This window comes from Schistocerca piceifrons, chromosome 7, assembly GCF_021461385.2.
Source record: "Schistocerca piceifrons isolate TAMUIC-IGC-003096 chromosome 7, iqSchPice1.1, whole genome shotgun sequence".
NCBI lineage: Eukaryota > Metazoa > Arthropoda > Insecta > Orthoptera > Acrididae > Schistocerca > Schistocerca piceifrons.
In genome coordinates this window covers 185,440,955-185,457,492 of record NC_060144.1, presented here as the reverse complement: position 1 = coordinate 185,457,492, position 16,538 = coordinate 185,440,955, and the positions used below count along the sequence as shown (strand labels likewise).

The following is a 16,538-nucleotide window of genomic DNA, read 5'->3' as shown; positions in this document are numbered from 1 at the left end:
TTACTTTGTGGGATTTACTTGTGATACGCACGAGTGTCAACTATTTATCAGGCAGCGATGTGCCGAGAAGGTTATGTGCCGTTCTTCACTGGTGAGGAAATATCAGACAGGTAGGTAGACTTAGGTAGGTTTTCTACATTTGCTAGTAATGCCACAAAATCCATCTCAGATTGAAAGTATAACGCTAGTGTAATCTACGATGCATGTAAGCAGACTGAAGCGATGAATGAAAATTTGTACCAAAGCCGGAATTCAAACCCGGGTCTCCTGTTCACTTTGCAGATGCGCTCACCATTACGCCACCCTGGCACAGTGACTTTGCACGGACTACCCTAGCATGCATCTCTGCTCAATCGAAAATCCCATTCACGCCTCAGCCCACATAGTATTCCCCCTGAACTCTAACAGCATTGCATAGGCTCTCCAGCTGTCTGGAATAGCACCTCAGCATCGAACGAAACTGGGGGATCCTGCCTGAAACCCAAGCATAGGTGGCTTAATCAAATTCGAGCCCAGGTCTTCGCCTAGTGAACAGGAGAACTGGGTTCGAATTCCGCCTTGGTGCAAATTTTCATACATCGCATCAGTCTACTTATGCATATCATAGACGTTTGAAACTGAGTTTCATTTGGCTAGTGTAATCATTGAGAGCTGGAGCCAACTGACATTTACAGCTGCAAGAAAAACAGCGTGAGCAGCAAAATAGTTTTGAGATTTCACGAAAAAATGGTTCTGGGTACTCTTGCTGCTTGTCAGTGTTCATTACATGTCCCGGCTTTCTTCGGACCGATCCTGAAACGAGATATATAAAATGGTTCAAATGGCTCTGAGCACTATGGGACTTAACATCTGAGGTCATGTCCCCTAGAACTTAGAACTACTTAAACCTAACTAACCTAAGGACATCTCACACGTCCATGCCCGAAGCATGATTCGAATCTGCGACCGTAGCAGACTGAAGTGCCTAGAACCGCTCGGCCACAGCGGCCGGCGTTATATATATATATATATATATATATATATATATATATATATATATATATATATATATGTGTGTGTGTGTGTGTGTGTGTGTGTGTGTGTGTGTGTGTGTGTGTGTGTGTGACATAATTTTTCTGGGGAAGAGGGGATAGTGGAGGGCGAGAGCGGATGATCTCCCATGCCCTTCGCCGCCTTCGTGCTTGCACAGAAATGTTCTGTTCACTATTGAACAAGGAAAAATTGTCATGGATAGAACACTAATGTTAATTAATATAAATGAGGGACTGTTGGGGAGCTATAACGTGTTTAGGCGAAGAGAAAGCGGACAGTGGTGTTCACAATGACTCAACGGAATCTCGTGAAGCCAAGATCAGGTGACGCCAAGCACTACAATACTACCGTGGTTCCAGCCGAAGACTACACTACTCTTTGTCTGTAAAATTACCTGGATTGCGTACCACATCACATTGTAAGATGATGTAGCCTGACGAAGATAATTTGCAAAGCTGATACGTCCTCTTACAATATGACGTGGTCAAAACCCAGAGGAATTATATGTAAACTGGTTGCGGCCGCGAAAACCTGCAGACTTAAAATCCTTTAAGAAACGCAGTTGAAACAAATGTAGACGTCAAAAGCTTTTCACAGAAAGGCATAAAAACTTAATATGGAATGACAGATAGGTAGTGCGATTGTTAGTCCTCCGCTGTACCAGGTACACCAAATGTCGTAGCAAAGGTAAACAGTATAATTGCAGCTCGACACCGCCGAGATCTTTTGGGGATGCCGTGCGGCTACTAGCCTTGTCAATGATAGTCACTGCGGGACAGGTAATACCTTTCAGGCGTAAAAGATAATCACGTATACGACTATTCATATAACGGTCTCGGGATCCCGAAAATATAGATCAAACATCGGAATTCAGTAAATATTGAACCTACCGATACTACCTACCTGCTTTGACCCACGACATCAAATAATAAGGAGTATCGTACCTACCGAAACCACTCGTCAGCTTCGACCCATGACAAGCATGAACTACTCATCGGAAAACACCGTGTGTAAAACAAACACCAAGACCCCCCCCCCCCCCCCCCCCCCACATTTCAACACAATCTAGACCTAAGGTTAGGCTACAGATCAGTCTGACACCACAAAATACATCCCACACAATAATGTAAGGACAAAATTGCGTATATATATGACATCACACGGCACCTCATCGTTACGTCACGGGTCAAAGTCGGCGTCTGGTATCGGTAGGTTCACTTAACCTGACAAACGAAGTCGGATAATTTTAAAAGTAGTGACTGTTTCCTGTCGCACAAAAATTCTATAAATTTGACACAATGGTTATCGAATTGCAAAAAAGATAGCGCCGCATTTGTGACGCCTTGGAATGGACTCTATTGGGCGCGCAAGTCACGCATCGAGCATGGTGTCCTTGAACCCAGCGCGTCTGGTTCGCCAGTCCCTGATGCATTGACCGCATGACCGCAGTACGGAGCGAGTCTTACATTCTGCAGGTAGCTTACTCCTTAGCCATTTCTGGGACAATGCCGATGCTTACTTGATTCTTCATAACTACTTTTCTGTATTCATACCGGGAATTACTTTTCACAGTGGTTGTTAGGTATTGATACTCCGTCATTTGGACATATTTCATTTTTTCTTTTTTTTTCGTAGGCACGGCGGACAGCTCCTGTAACCACTGGCATCTGGATGCTTTCCGTTTTCATTAGTCAGCGGAACCTGCTTCATGAGAACCAAACATTTCTCATTCTATCGCTGCGAACGGTGCAGAACACTCGTACCCGGGGCTAAGCAATATACTAGTCTTCTCGAGCTTAATAGAAAGGCAGCGTCTTCGGACGAACTGTTCCATTATTAAAACGAAACAAAATAATCGCAAATATTCTAATTGCATTTATTTCTGATGATAAACCGTTTTCAGTTTCGCAGGATCATCACCAAGCGACAAAGAACTCTCGTTAAACATGGCACGGTTGCATGTATGCGTGCAAGACACCTTTGATAACGCAAATATTACACTATGAAGGTGATAACGTGACTTTGACAGTAAAATTAGTTTTCGTTTCTATTGAAGATAAACTGTTGCAATTGCCGATATACCTCTGTATTAGCCAGAACGTCTCTATTTTTACCTTCATGGTCCGCATATCTCCTGCACATTTTCGTGTCTTCAGGCACTTTGCAAGAATTTTCTGAAGAAGCGCCCTCCAATTGTTTCGTAAGCGAAAAATCCCAGAGCGCCTCCCATTTTATCTATCGGGTCGCGAAAAAGTAAAATGGACACCTATATCATGAGTGGTGAAAGATATCTAAACAGCTTTTTCGGAAGTGATAGCGTTATGTCACTGTATAGAACAGTACATTATACCATTAAATAGTTATACATGCTACATTACGTTACGTATCTTAGCCATGGAGAGAAATAACTGGTTTCCCTATTAACAATTACCTGCCGAAACTCTTTTGATAACTTAGATCTTTCTGAAGCATTCGGACGTGCTCGTGCTACATTGTACGTACTGAATAGCAACGGTGCTGTTACACTTCTTTGTGGTATGTCTATTGCTAATTCGCTTTTGTCGACGCCCCCTCCTAGGAAATTTATGGGTCATTCTCCGCTTTGTCCATGATAACGCCAGGGCTGCCTGCATCTCTAGACAGATAAATGGGCTCGAAACAGCACCGTCTCAAGAAAGTCAACTTGTTCTCGTCCATTTTCGAGCGATTACGGCCGTTTTCAAATTATAAATCTCCACTTCTACGGAATACAGGTTACAATAGAAGACACCAGAGTCGTTGGGGCTAAAATGTCACCCTAAAATCTCCAAGTCCTCAACTTCAATTTCGGCTTGTGTTCAGTAGATATTGCGAACGTTTATCGGCTTGTAATGACCGTAATCGATCGAGACTCATAGTTCATAAACTGATTTGAATGAACTGAATAGTACATAATTTGAATTTGATTAGCAAAATCTCTAACTGGCTTCTAGAGGTTGTAGCGGAGACTTGGTAGATAAAATTTGGATAAGGAATTCATGTCTGTAAATGTACCGCGTGGATGTAAAAAAAGTTTAAAGATCGGATAACTTTCAAATCACGGTAGGGTACTCGTAAGGGGAACTCCCTATCGCACCCCCGCCTCAGATTTAATGGTAAAGTGGCCCAGTGCATAGCCCGTCAAACACTAAACACACACCAAGCATGAAAAGGGGAAGAAGGTGTACTGAACTGTGAAAAAACTGTGAAAAAGAGGAAGAAGGTGTACTGAACTGCGAAAAAATAAGCAAAATAGAAACAGTGAATGGTCCAAGCTCAAGATGTGCAACATCGAGCCAATTGCAGAAACTAAGGCGTTGTGGTAATGTGCTCACGGTGTTGGACTGCAAACGGGACGATCCTTGTTCAAATCTCCTCCGTGCCTCCATTTTTTTTCACAAAATTATGAACTTTCCGTCCGGTCATTGCTGTGTTTGTTCTCCTCCTGTAGTTTCTTGCAACTGTCATACTACATGTTGGTTGTAGAATACGAGTCATGTGGTAAGAATATGTATATTACCGTCGCAAGTATATGGATGAATGGTGTGAGCAGGCAATATGCCGCACAGACCTTTCACAGAAATGACAACAAATATACGGTTGTGAACTACGTTACTACAAAGGAATTCAAAAGTCAAAACTTCCAAAATGGAACGCAAGAGATAACACGTGGTACTTGTGCATAACATGTGGGAGGTACGTGTATCTGGAGGTCCCTTTCATACAACTCGCTGTTGCAAACGGATGTTACACCACTACACAGACGCAAATTTGAATACAGCGAACAGACACGTCAATGACCGGAAGGACGGTTCATAATTTCGAGGATAAAAACAATATGGGGCATGAAGGAGATTTGAACACGGATCTTCCCCTGCGCAGTCCAACAACGTGACCAAATAACCACAAAATCGTAGCTATCCTACTTGGATCGCCCAATGTTTCTATTTTGCATCTTTTTTCACAGTTCACTATAGCTTCTCCCTGTTTTAAGAACTTTCAGCATTGCAGCGCGTCAGCAATCGCAAGTATCGAAATAATTATGAAAAATCCGCCTCGATTGCACAAACTACCTGGTGTCAAAGGCTTTGATTATACCTATTTAGGCAAGCTGTTTTATATTTGTTCTGAAGAAGGGGTGGTTACCCACGCTGAAACCTAGGTGAACACCAGGTAGTTTGTGCAATCGAGGTGGATTTTTCATAATTATTTCTTCCTGCTTTCGTGCTTGATCTGTTTCCCCTCTTACACGGGCTATTCGCTGGGTTTCTTACCTCTAAATCCGAGGGGAGGGGAGTTTCCCTTGCTAATGGTAAAGCTGCACAACGCATGTGCCGAGAACGTTTTCCGGATGATCTCAGTCCAGCACATACCAGTTTCGTCTGACAGAACGGTGGCGAGAAACTACCACATTCGCAACTATGTGGGTTGACTGAGGTGCTCCACGGCTGAGCATCAGTGTTTGTTATGAAAGTCTGAGTAGCTCTGGCTCTAAGAACTACGGGAGTTAACATCTGAGGTCATCAGTCCCCGAGAACTTAGAACTACTCAAACTTAACTAACCCAAGGACATCACACACATCCATGCCCGAGGCAGGATTCGAACCTGCGACCGTAGCGGTCGCGCGGTTCCAAACTGAAGCGCATAGAACCGCTCGGCCTGAGTAGCAGATACGCCTTTTGCAAAGAACGGCAACATCGCCACGTGGGGAAGACAGGTCAGGACTCATTGTCTCCTTTGTGTGCGTACCGTGAACGGTAAGGTTTGACAGTGATCCATCTTCAGACTTATTTTGCATTCAAGTGGTACATTTCAGAACATACGTTCCTTATCAAAACTTTATCTACTGAGTCTCCTATACAACCCCATAATGGGAATTGTGAAACACCCTGTAATTTGTCTACTGGGTCACTTGGGACTTTCCAGAAGTTAGGAAGCTCGAAAAGATCCTTTCAAAATTTCCAGATATAGATATACCAAATGAATAACAGAGCCAATACAGAATTTTGTTGCCTCTCTGAATGACACTTTCTTTGGCATAATTCTGTCTCTGTAAATCGCCATCTCGCTGTACGTACATCCTATGTATGGTGCTCTGCACTATTTGTACCTTCAAAGTTCAGAAAGTATTGTATCTTGCTTATTACTTCGCGAAAGATGCACTTCTTCAAAAGCAGTCAACAATGCTGTAATAATACTCCGGATTTTTTATGTAATACAAAACTATTTCAGCCCCTAATTTAAAAAGTTGTTTACGATGTTTTAATTCCTTGTCAGGTGCAATTAAAGATTTTTTTACTGTAAGGCAGCACCATCCCAAAGAACTTCCGCTACGACAGCAGAGACCCAATATTACATGTACAACATAAGCCATCTGGTGATGAACCAGCGAGTTCGAACTCGACAATGGCGCTATTTATTCTTAAGAAATAGCTTTATTAGTGGTGGCTACTTGTTATTTTTACTTTATTGTCAGTATTAGTTTGTAAAATTAGGGATTAGTCCTCACACGGAGGCCTCCCGCGCACCATTCGCAAGTGGGATGGGAAAAGTGGGACGTGACAAAATACCCTCTACCACACACCATAAGGTGCCTTGTAGGGTACAGGTATAGATATGGAATCTGGTTGTAACCATTTGTCCTCTTATCTGCTACGTAGGATTGTGGTAGATATATTGTTCTAGAAAATCATAAAATACTCCGAAGAAAACAGTCTATTGACGCGTACCCAGCACGGTATGAGAAAATACAGTTCTTGTAAAATACAACTGACACACTATTCGCACGAATCAATGAGTGCTATCGACAAGAGATCTCAAGCTCGTTTCATACCTCCAGATTTCGAGAAGGCTTTTGACACCGTTCCTCACAAGCAGCTTCTAATCAAATTGTGTGCCTATTGAATGTTGTCTCAGTAAGTTGTGCGACTGTATTCGTGATTTCCTGTAGTTCGTAATAATTGATGGGAAGTCTGAGTAAAACGGAAGTAATATCTGAGGCTTCCCAAGCGCCTTTGCTGTTCTTAATCTATGCAAACGATTTATGAGACACTTTGAACAGCCTTCTTTGATGATGATGCTGTTGTTTACCGTATAATAAAGTCGCTAAACGACTGAAACGAATTGGAAAATGATTTAGGCAAGATATCTGATTGGTGCGAAAAGTAGCAATTGACTCTAAAAAAACAAAAAGTGTGAGGTATTCCACACGATTATTAAAAACATACGTTATATGATATATCAAACATATTTAAAGGTTGTCGATTCAACTAAACACTTAGTAATTACAGTTACGAAGAACCTAGATTGGAACCATTAAATAGAGAACGTTATGGGGAAAGCGAACCAAAGACTAAATTTCATTGGTAGAACACTTACAAGATGCAAGAAATCTTCTAAAGAGTCTTCCAATACTACGCTTGTCCATTCTCTTGTGGAGTACTGTTGCTCAGTATGGGGACCTTACCACCCATGTCTGACTGAGGACATCGAAAAAATTCAAAGAAAGGCAGCTCGTTGTGTATTGCCGAGTAATGGAAGAGTAGGTGTTGCGGATATCGTAACTGTTTTGGGGTGGGAATCATTAAAACAAAGGCGTTTTTCGATGTAGTGAGATTCCTAGAACCAATTTTCCCCACCGACTGCGAATACATTTTGTTGACTCCCACGTACGTAGGAAGAAATGTCTATCGTAATAAAATATGAGAAACTTTTAGAGGTTATTTTTCCCACTTGCTGTTTGGCAGTGGAACGGTCGAGAAATAGTCTGAAACTGGTTTTATGAACCGTCTGCCAAACCCTTAAGAGTGAATTGCAGAGGAGTCACGGATATGTAGATGGACATACACATAGCGACCCCGACAGTACGCTTCAATGTTGTAAAATGTGAAGAATGCCTTGTTATCTATATTATAAACGGCTAACCCATGGCATCGTCCCAATTGGAGGTGGTGTTCAAATGGCTCTGAGCACTATGGGACTTAACATCTGAGGTCATCAGTCCCCTAGAACTTAGAACTACATAAACCTAACTAACCTAAGGACATCACAAACATCCATGCCCGACGCAGGATTCGAACCTGCGACCGTAGCGGTCGCGCGGTTCCAGACTGAAGCGCCTAGAACCGGTCGGCCACAACGGTCGGCTGCAGGTGGTGTATGTAACCGTTTCCAGCGGCAATAAAATATTTGTTTTCATATCTCATCCATTAGTTGACAGAATTGAAAAATTTTGAATGCTGTAATAATCTACTCATGTTGTTGTTGTGGTCTTCAGTCCTGAGACTGGTTTGATGCAGCTCTCCATGCTACTCTATCCTGTGCAAGGTTTTTCATCTCCCAGTACCTACTGCAACCTACATCCTTCTGAATCTGCTTAGTGTATTCATCTCTTGGTCTCCCTCTACGATTTTTACCCTCCATGCTGCCCTCCAATACTAAATTGGTGATCCCTTGATGCCTCAGAACATGTCCTACCAACCGATCCCTTCTTCTGGTCAAGTTGTGCCACAAACTTCTCTTCTCCCCAATCCTATTCAATACTCCCTCATTAGTTATGTGATCTACCCATCTAATCTTCAGCATTCTTCTGTAGCACCACATTTCGAAAGCTTCTATTCTCTTCTTGTCCAAACTATTTATCGTCCATGTTTCACTTCCATACATGGCTACACTCCATACAAATACTTTCAGAAATGACTTCCTGACACTTAAATCAATACTGGATGTTAACAAATTTCTCTTCTTCAGAAACGCTTTCCTTGCCATTGCCAGCCTACATTTTATATCCTCTCTACTTCGACCATCATCAGTTATTTTGCTCCCCAAATAGCAAAACTCCTTTACTACTTTAAGTGCCTCATTTCCTAATCTAATTCCTTCAGCATCACCTGACTTAATTAGACTACATTCCATTATCCTTGTTTTGCTTTTGTTGATGTTCATCTTATATCCTCCTTTCAAGACACTGTCCATTCCATTCAACTGCTCTTCCAAGTCCTTTGCTGTCTCTGACAGAATTACAATGTCATCGGCGAACCTCAAAGTTTTTATTTCTTCTCCATGAATTTTAATACCTACTCCGAATTTTTCTTTTGTTTCCTTTACTGCTTGCTCAATATGCAGATTGAACAACATCGGGGAGAGGCTACAACCCTGTCTTACTCCCTTCCCAACCACTGCTTCCCTTTCATGTCCCTCGACTCTTATAACTGCCATCTGGTTTCTGTACAAATTGTAAATAGCCTTTCGCTCCCTGTATTTTACCCCTGCCACCTTTAGAATTTGAAAGAGAGTATTCCAGTCAACATTGTCAAAAGCTTTCTCTAAGTCTACAAATGCTAGAAACGTAGGTTTGCCTTTCCTTAATCTTTCTTCTAAGATAAGTCGTAAGGTCAGTATTGCCTCACGTGTTCCAGTGTTTCTACGGAATCCAAACTGATCTTCCCCGAGGTTGGCTTCTACTAGTTTTTCCATTCGTCTGTAAAGAATTCGTGTTAGTATTTTGCAGCTGTGACTTATTAAGCTGATAGTTCGGTAATTTTCACATCTGTCAACACCTGCTTTCTTTGGGATTGGAATTATTATATTCTTCTTGAAGTCTGAGGGTATTTCGCCTGTTTCATACATCTTGCTCACCAGATGGTAGAGTTTTGTCAGGACTGGCTCTCCCACGGCCGTCAGTAGTTCCAATGGAATATTGTCTACTCATTAAGAGCTATAATTTTATGTTAAAGATTTAACTAAATACGTTAAATATTTCAGCTAGAAACTGTAACTCACGACGTGCTAACTACCTGGACTATATACATCCAGCATTTGAGAATGAGGATACTTAGCGACTTCCAACATATTTTACACATAATTTTTCTCGCTTACAACCCCACAAAATAATGAAAGGAAAAGAAACTGTATAACAGGATTAGGCCGGCCGGTGTGGCCGTGCGGTTCTAGGCGCTTCAGTCCGGAACCGCGTGACCGCTACGGTCGCAGGTTCGAATCCTGCCTCGGGCATGGATGTGTGTGATGTCCTTAGGTTAGTTAGGTTTAATTAGTTCTAAGTTCTAGGCGACTGATGACCTCAGAAGTTAAGTCGCATAGTGCTCAGAGCCGTTTGAACAGGATTAGAAGCAGTCTCGATCACTATAAAGCATTTACTTACAGTGGTTATGGGTTTCGGTCAGGATTTGGCCATCTACGAACTAGTTCTACAAACAAGGTAGACGGCGGAGTCGTGAAATCTTAAACACAGGCTCCGTTCACTCCACCGCAGATGGTCACATTCTGACGGAAACCATTAACCATTGTAAATAAATGATTTATTGCGGTCGAGACTATTTTCAGTCCATTTTTAAAGTGCGTTTAGCCAGACCGCTGTTTTTCTATGTGAAATGTTCTCAAAAATTACTGAGAGGAAAAAAGTTTATCGTCTACTGCATTTTCGTTGTTCGTGCAACAAAACTTCAACACCAGACGTTACGTTTTAGTCTGTTACATCTGTACTGTTAACACTATTCGCAACACATTTTGCAGACAGTATTCACTTATACCAGCGAATGTATCTGTAAAATTATATCGACACACAGCTCTCGGGAGATATGTTGTTTCACACATGGGAATAAGATACCTTAAAGCAGAGGTCGTCAAACGTTTTTGCTTAAGAGCCAATTCTGACATAGTAGGGAAGACACCTCGGGCCGCATTGTAAGGTGGCGGGAGGGGGTTGGGGGTTGTAGAGGCCCCTCAAAGAGAAATTCAGTTTTCACCAAACCATGGTGGTTGTTATTGGAGACTTATCACATTTTGAATCTACATATTTTATGGTATCACACCAAACATACGTAGAAAAGTAAATAATATATTGGAACTACATGCATTTTTCTGAAGGCTTACATAGTGACCAATTTTCGGTACCTAAGCGGGTGCCGTCGCCACCAGATCCCACGTTTGTTGTTCTGATTCACGGGCACATTTTCTAGCCATCTTCACACCCTACTACTAGTATCTGATAGAACACCAAGCGACTGCAGCATACCGTTTTGAATCAGACTTTTGTATTAGCCCAAATAGAATAGAGACGATGTTAAATAATATAACTTCATTAACTCAAAATTGTCACAAAGGCATGTAATGACGGCTGATAGCTTAGCATATATATATATATATATATTGACCACTCTCCGAGATGCAACGCTATGTCGGCATTAGTGATCCATAGAAAAAAAACCATCAAACTGAAATAAGTAACAAGGACTTGCACTTTTAGACCACAAGACCTTCTTTAAACATTGATATTGAACAAAGTATTACTCTTTATACAAGTGAGGCACAAAATTATATAAAAAGACTTATTTTACGTCAGATGACCGTAAAAAAGATTTTACTAAAAAAATAACGAAACATGCTTTGTCAATCTCACTTGACAGTGACGATGTACGTTTGATTTCACATTACTTGCTACAAACATGAAGCACATTTGAAAATGACCGTCTGTATAAACACGCCTACACGAAGCCATGTTACTTTTGTTTGGCACTTATACCACAACAGCAGATCGGTGCTATATGCGTAAGCTAGTGAGTTGTCAGCATTGGAACACAAACAATACAATATTTCCCCTCTCATTTCTATTAAACCTACAGTGACCGAGCTAGATACCACTCTGCCACTGACGGAAGTTCGCGGGCGAATAGACGAACTTCAATTAAAATTAAGCACATCTTAAAATATCACTGAATCTGTAAGAATTTTTGTTTGTTGCTGAACAAGAAAAATAAACCCTGAAGAAGCATTACGTACTAGTTGCTATACTTCGTTCATCATAAGAATAAACCTGATGTAAAGAAACTCAAACGTGATGATTGGTCAAAAGTCGTAGCACACGCTAGTGTAGTTACGCTCTTTGAAGTCTGTCCAACTTATGTGTTATATACCTTATTACTGTATCACTATAAACGAAACTGAGATTCTAATTTATTAAAAGCCATCAAAGTTTTACTTAACCATACTTTAGCTACGTAGTTTTTATTTCAAAAATTGTGTGCAATCGCAGTAATTAAACAAGCACGAGGGACACATTTAAAAACTGCGAGAAACTAGTTGTTCTCAATGTTTTCCACAAGATTACACAGAAAATGGGCTATGGAGCTTTTCGAGAAACAATATTTACTAAAAATTAGACAATTGTGTACGTATAATGCAAGGCGCAATCAGTAGCGTTCAAGGGTGGTAAACGTATGTTCTGCGGCGCCAGTTCCAATCTTGCTGTGCCGCTTTTCTTTCTTCTTTCAGGTTAAATACCGTACCTACATCGTTTAGATATGACATTCATCAAATATGTGCTAATTAACACATACTTAATGATTTTATATAAAATTCTCGTCGTTTTGTTTCCAATTATATAACGTAAGCAAAGTTTCTGTTATCATTGCAAATATTTCTTAAGTATCGATATTTTACAAAAGACTTATAAAGATTGCTTAAGTTAAGAAACATTACACAGTTAAATTTTTGGGAGGAAAATGAAAAAAAAAAATCAAATACTCTGGATTTGTCCATTGTTATATGCAACAGAAGTGTTCTCACACGAGAAACAGTGGTCAGCGTTGTAGAAAGACAATGTTCACGGTATCGAGCACGCAGTACAAACACTGCATTTTTTACAATTACCTCCATATCACTGCTATCTGAACCCAACAGAATTTATCTGGATCCAAGTTAAGAGATTTGTCGCGAGAAATAATAGGACATTTAAACTGCTGGACATACTGGAACTGAAGGGCGAAGCTTTGTCAAACATCGCTGGTGACATTCAAAACAGCACGTCATAAACAAGGGGAGAAAACGTGGTTTTTTGTTGTCTTCGGGGATTCTGTTTATCGCCTCGTTGTCAACGTAGCAGATGACAGTTTCACTACTAAAATGTATCCGTCGGAGTCGGATACTGCAGTAGTCGGAAGATTACCAGGCGAATGACTAATACCTTCAGTTGTTTCAATATTTAACTCTACGGCAAAAACCTCGCAATACGCTTTTACGTCAGACATAACTTACGTAAAACAAATTTCCCTGTGCTTAAGCTAGGAATTTTCATCACTCTTGTTTTTTATTAAAGTGAGCCAAGATCGAGAGCATGTTATGTTTCCGTCTAGTCACCTTTTCTCCGCTCGTCTCATTTTACGTGTTAACTGCAACTGTTCGCATCATTGCAGATTAGTTGGACCACTTGCCTGGCTGGTGCCGCCTAAATTAAATGAGCCGGTGAACCTGTTGTCCCGAATCGATGTGCTCGTAACACACAGCATCAAACGTATGCTTATTATCGTACTTTCCTATACTGGAAATAGCCTGGCTTCCGCGAAACTAAGTCCAATGGCCTGCCAGCAAACGCGGAAGAAGACAGAGTGTAATGTTTACATCAGGTTTATTCTTACAATCAACGCTGTATAGATGCATATTATTATAAAATACAGCTGAGAACCGCTGGTCTAATATACACTTGCGGCCCATGCGGGCCGTAATTTGACGAGCACTGCTTTAAAGACTCGGGGGGGGGGGGGGGGGGGGACTGGTAAGAAAGCAAAGCCTGATTCTGCAATAACAATGGGATGAAATTGAGTTTCCGGATGCGGCGCCTCCTCACCTGCGCTGACACGTTGAGGACGGCGGGCACGCCCCCGCAGCTCACGGCGCCGCCGCTGCCGCTGCCGCCGCCCCCGCTGTAGTCGGTGGGGTGGGCGTGCTGTCGCGGGCCCAGGCCGGAGGCGGCGCCCGACGGCGGCGGCCACTCGACCACCGAGGGCTCGATGCCCGCCGTGACGGGCGGCGGTGGCGGCGGGGGCGGAGGAGGCGGCGTGGAAGCGGAGGCGCGCGCCAACGCGGCGCGCACCACGAGAGGCAGCAGCAGCGCGCACGCCCACATGGCGCACAGACCGCGGCCCCAGCGGCGCTCGCGATCACCAGGCATGCATCGGAGGCGGACGCAGTCTGCGCCGCCGGTGGTTCTCCTGGTCTTCTCTTCCCGAGCCCACTGCTTGCTCCTCACACCCTTTCGAATGTCAACGGGACGACACCTTCTCTATGTCTGGACTTCACAAAATTTTGATTCACTAATGTGGATTTGGTTGTTATTCTTTTGTTGTTTCACAGTCACTGGTGGAGATTTCAGACGAGTGTATACGGGCACAACCACTGCCAAACAACGAAAGCCAGTCGGAAGTGGACGGTAGGAGTAGGAACTATAGGACCCACTGCAGTTGAACAGGATCTGATCTTCGGTTCGGTACAAATGACGCTCGACAACAGTGATCAACGTGGTGCGAAGTTGGACGGGTTCTACAGATGATGATTGCACTCACAAACAGACAGACGCCGTCACCTCTGTGTAAGGTCTACCGGCCGATATATCCGTTGTCTACTGTATTCTCCTTCCGGACCGGTACAGAAACGGATGTGCGGAGGAAATCGAGTGCGTTGGCGGTGCGGGGAGTGCAGAGAGAGCAGTCTCTCGTCTGGCCGTGGCGGGCGCGTCGCGACGCCCGGCGTCCGTATATATAGCGACGGCGATGCGCGTAAGCCGCACTGCGTCAGGCTGCCGGCTGTCTCGCGTCGCCCGGGGGGGAGGAAGACCCGCGAGTGCAGCGCGCCGGGGTACGGCTTCGGAGCTCTCGGAGATGGGCAGAAGACACCACACCGAGCCACCGATCTCGCAGCTGAGCACAGCGCGACGACTGTTCGCTGCCGCGGCCGGCACACAACAAAGCGTCTAAGCCGACTCTAGCGGGGTCAGCGCGCACGCGCGGCCTTGGTGCAGCCCTGCGCCGCCAGAGGCGCCACCGCCGACTGTCCCCCTCTCCGCCCGGCGCATCCCGGCGGTACAACCAAACAAAGCGGCTAGAGAAACCTAGGCGGTGACGGCCCTCTGCAGTAACAAGCGATGCATTTGCCTTGCGCCTTGCGTCCTCTCTGCACTCGCGGACGGAGATGCCCTGCTAAAAGAGAAAAGTTGTGATCAATAGCTTGCGGGCCTAGCCAGCACACTTAGTACCGTATATATTTTATGTCTACATATCTTGTGTATTCCGCATTGAGATCTTATTTTCGAGACGTTCACGTCCCTGTCCTGTTTGCGCTAGTTCACCGAATCGATTGGCCAGACAGCTGGCCCCTCTATGCTACACACAAACGATATAAACACACAAGCTTCCGTGGCAGATGTCACACTCCTTTATATTATAGCGCGGCAGTATAACCAGGTATGCATGCGACAGCACGCTTACAAACATGTACCAAAATTCCGCGCGTAAAAACTGGTGCTCGTAAAAAGGTGGGGCAAAGTGTTTTGCATGGCTGGGGACCATTTTTATACCCAACAGAAGGTTCGCCTTACAAGGGAACTCCCCATCTCACTCCTCTCGCATTTAGTGATAGGAAGTTGCCCCCCTTCTAACAGCCGTGTACCGCAAGTATCTAGAGGAACGGAAGGTTCCTAATGATTGGAAAAGACCACAGGTAGTCCCACTCTTCAAGAAGGGTCGTCGGGCAGATGCGCAAAACTATAGGCCTATATCTCTGTCATCGATCTGTTGTAGAAATTTTAGAACATGTTTTTTGCTCGCGTATCATGTCATTTCTGGAAACCCAGAATCTACTCTGTAGGAATCAACATGGATTCCGGAAACAGCGATCGTCTGAGACCCAACTCGCTTTATTTGTTCATGAGACCCAGATAATATTAGATACAGGCCCCCAGGTAGATGCCATTTTCGTTTACTTCCGGAAGGCGTTCGATACAGTTCCGCACTGCCACCTGAAGTAAGAGTCTGCGGAATATCAGACCAACCGTGTGGCTGGATTGAACAGTTTTTAGCAAACAGAACACAGTATGTTGTTCTCAATGGAGAGACGTCTACAGACGTTAAAGTAACCTCTGGCGTGCCACAGGGGAGTGTTATGGGACCATTGCTTTTCACAATTATATAAATGACCTAGTATATAGTGCCGGAAGTTCCATACGGCTTTTCGCGGATGATGCTGTAGTATACAGAGAAGTTGCAGCATTAGAAAATTGCAGCGAAATGCAGGAAGATCTGCTGCGGATAGGCACTTGGTGCAGGGAGTGGCAACTGACCCTTAACATAGACAAATGTAATGTATTGCGAATACATAGAAAGAAGGATCCTTTATTGTATGATTATATGATAGCGGAACAAACACTGGTAGCAGTTACTTCTGTAAAATATCTGGGAGTATGCGTACGGAACGATTTGAAGTGGAATGATCATATAAAATTAATTTTCAGTAAGGCGGGTGCCAGGTTGAGATTCATTGGGAGAGTCCTTAGAAAATGTAGTCCATCAACAAATGAGGTGGCTTACAAAACACACGTTCGACCTATACTTGAGTACTGCTCATCAGTGTGGGATCCGTACCAGATCGGTCTGACGGAGGAGATAGAGAAGATCCAAAGAAGAGCGGCGCGTTTCGTCAC

General features: G+C 43.5%; 1 protein-coding gene across 1 annotated transcript in view; it reads right to left on the bottom strand.

Annotated features, from left to right (window-relative positions):
- The window catches only part of LOC124805539 (protein goliath), a 663,220-nt gene extending 649,205 nt beyond the window's left edge, over positions 1–14,015 (bottom strand). Inside the window, exons 1-2 of the mRNA XM_047266107.1 lie at positions 13,923–14,015; positions 13,692–13,835 (exon numbers count right to left, since the gene is read on the bottom strand). Of these exons, the coding sequence (XP_047122063.1) occupies positions 13,692–13,835; positions 13,923–14,015 (237 nt within the window). The remainder of the gene's footprint in view (positions 1–13,691; positions 13,836–13,922) is intronic.
- Positions 14,016–16,538: the final 2,523 nt, after the last annotated feature.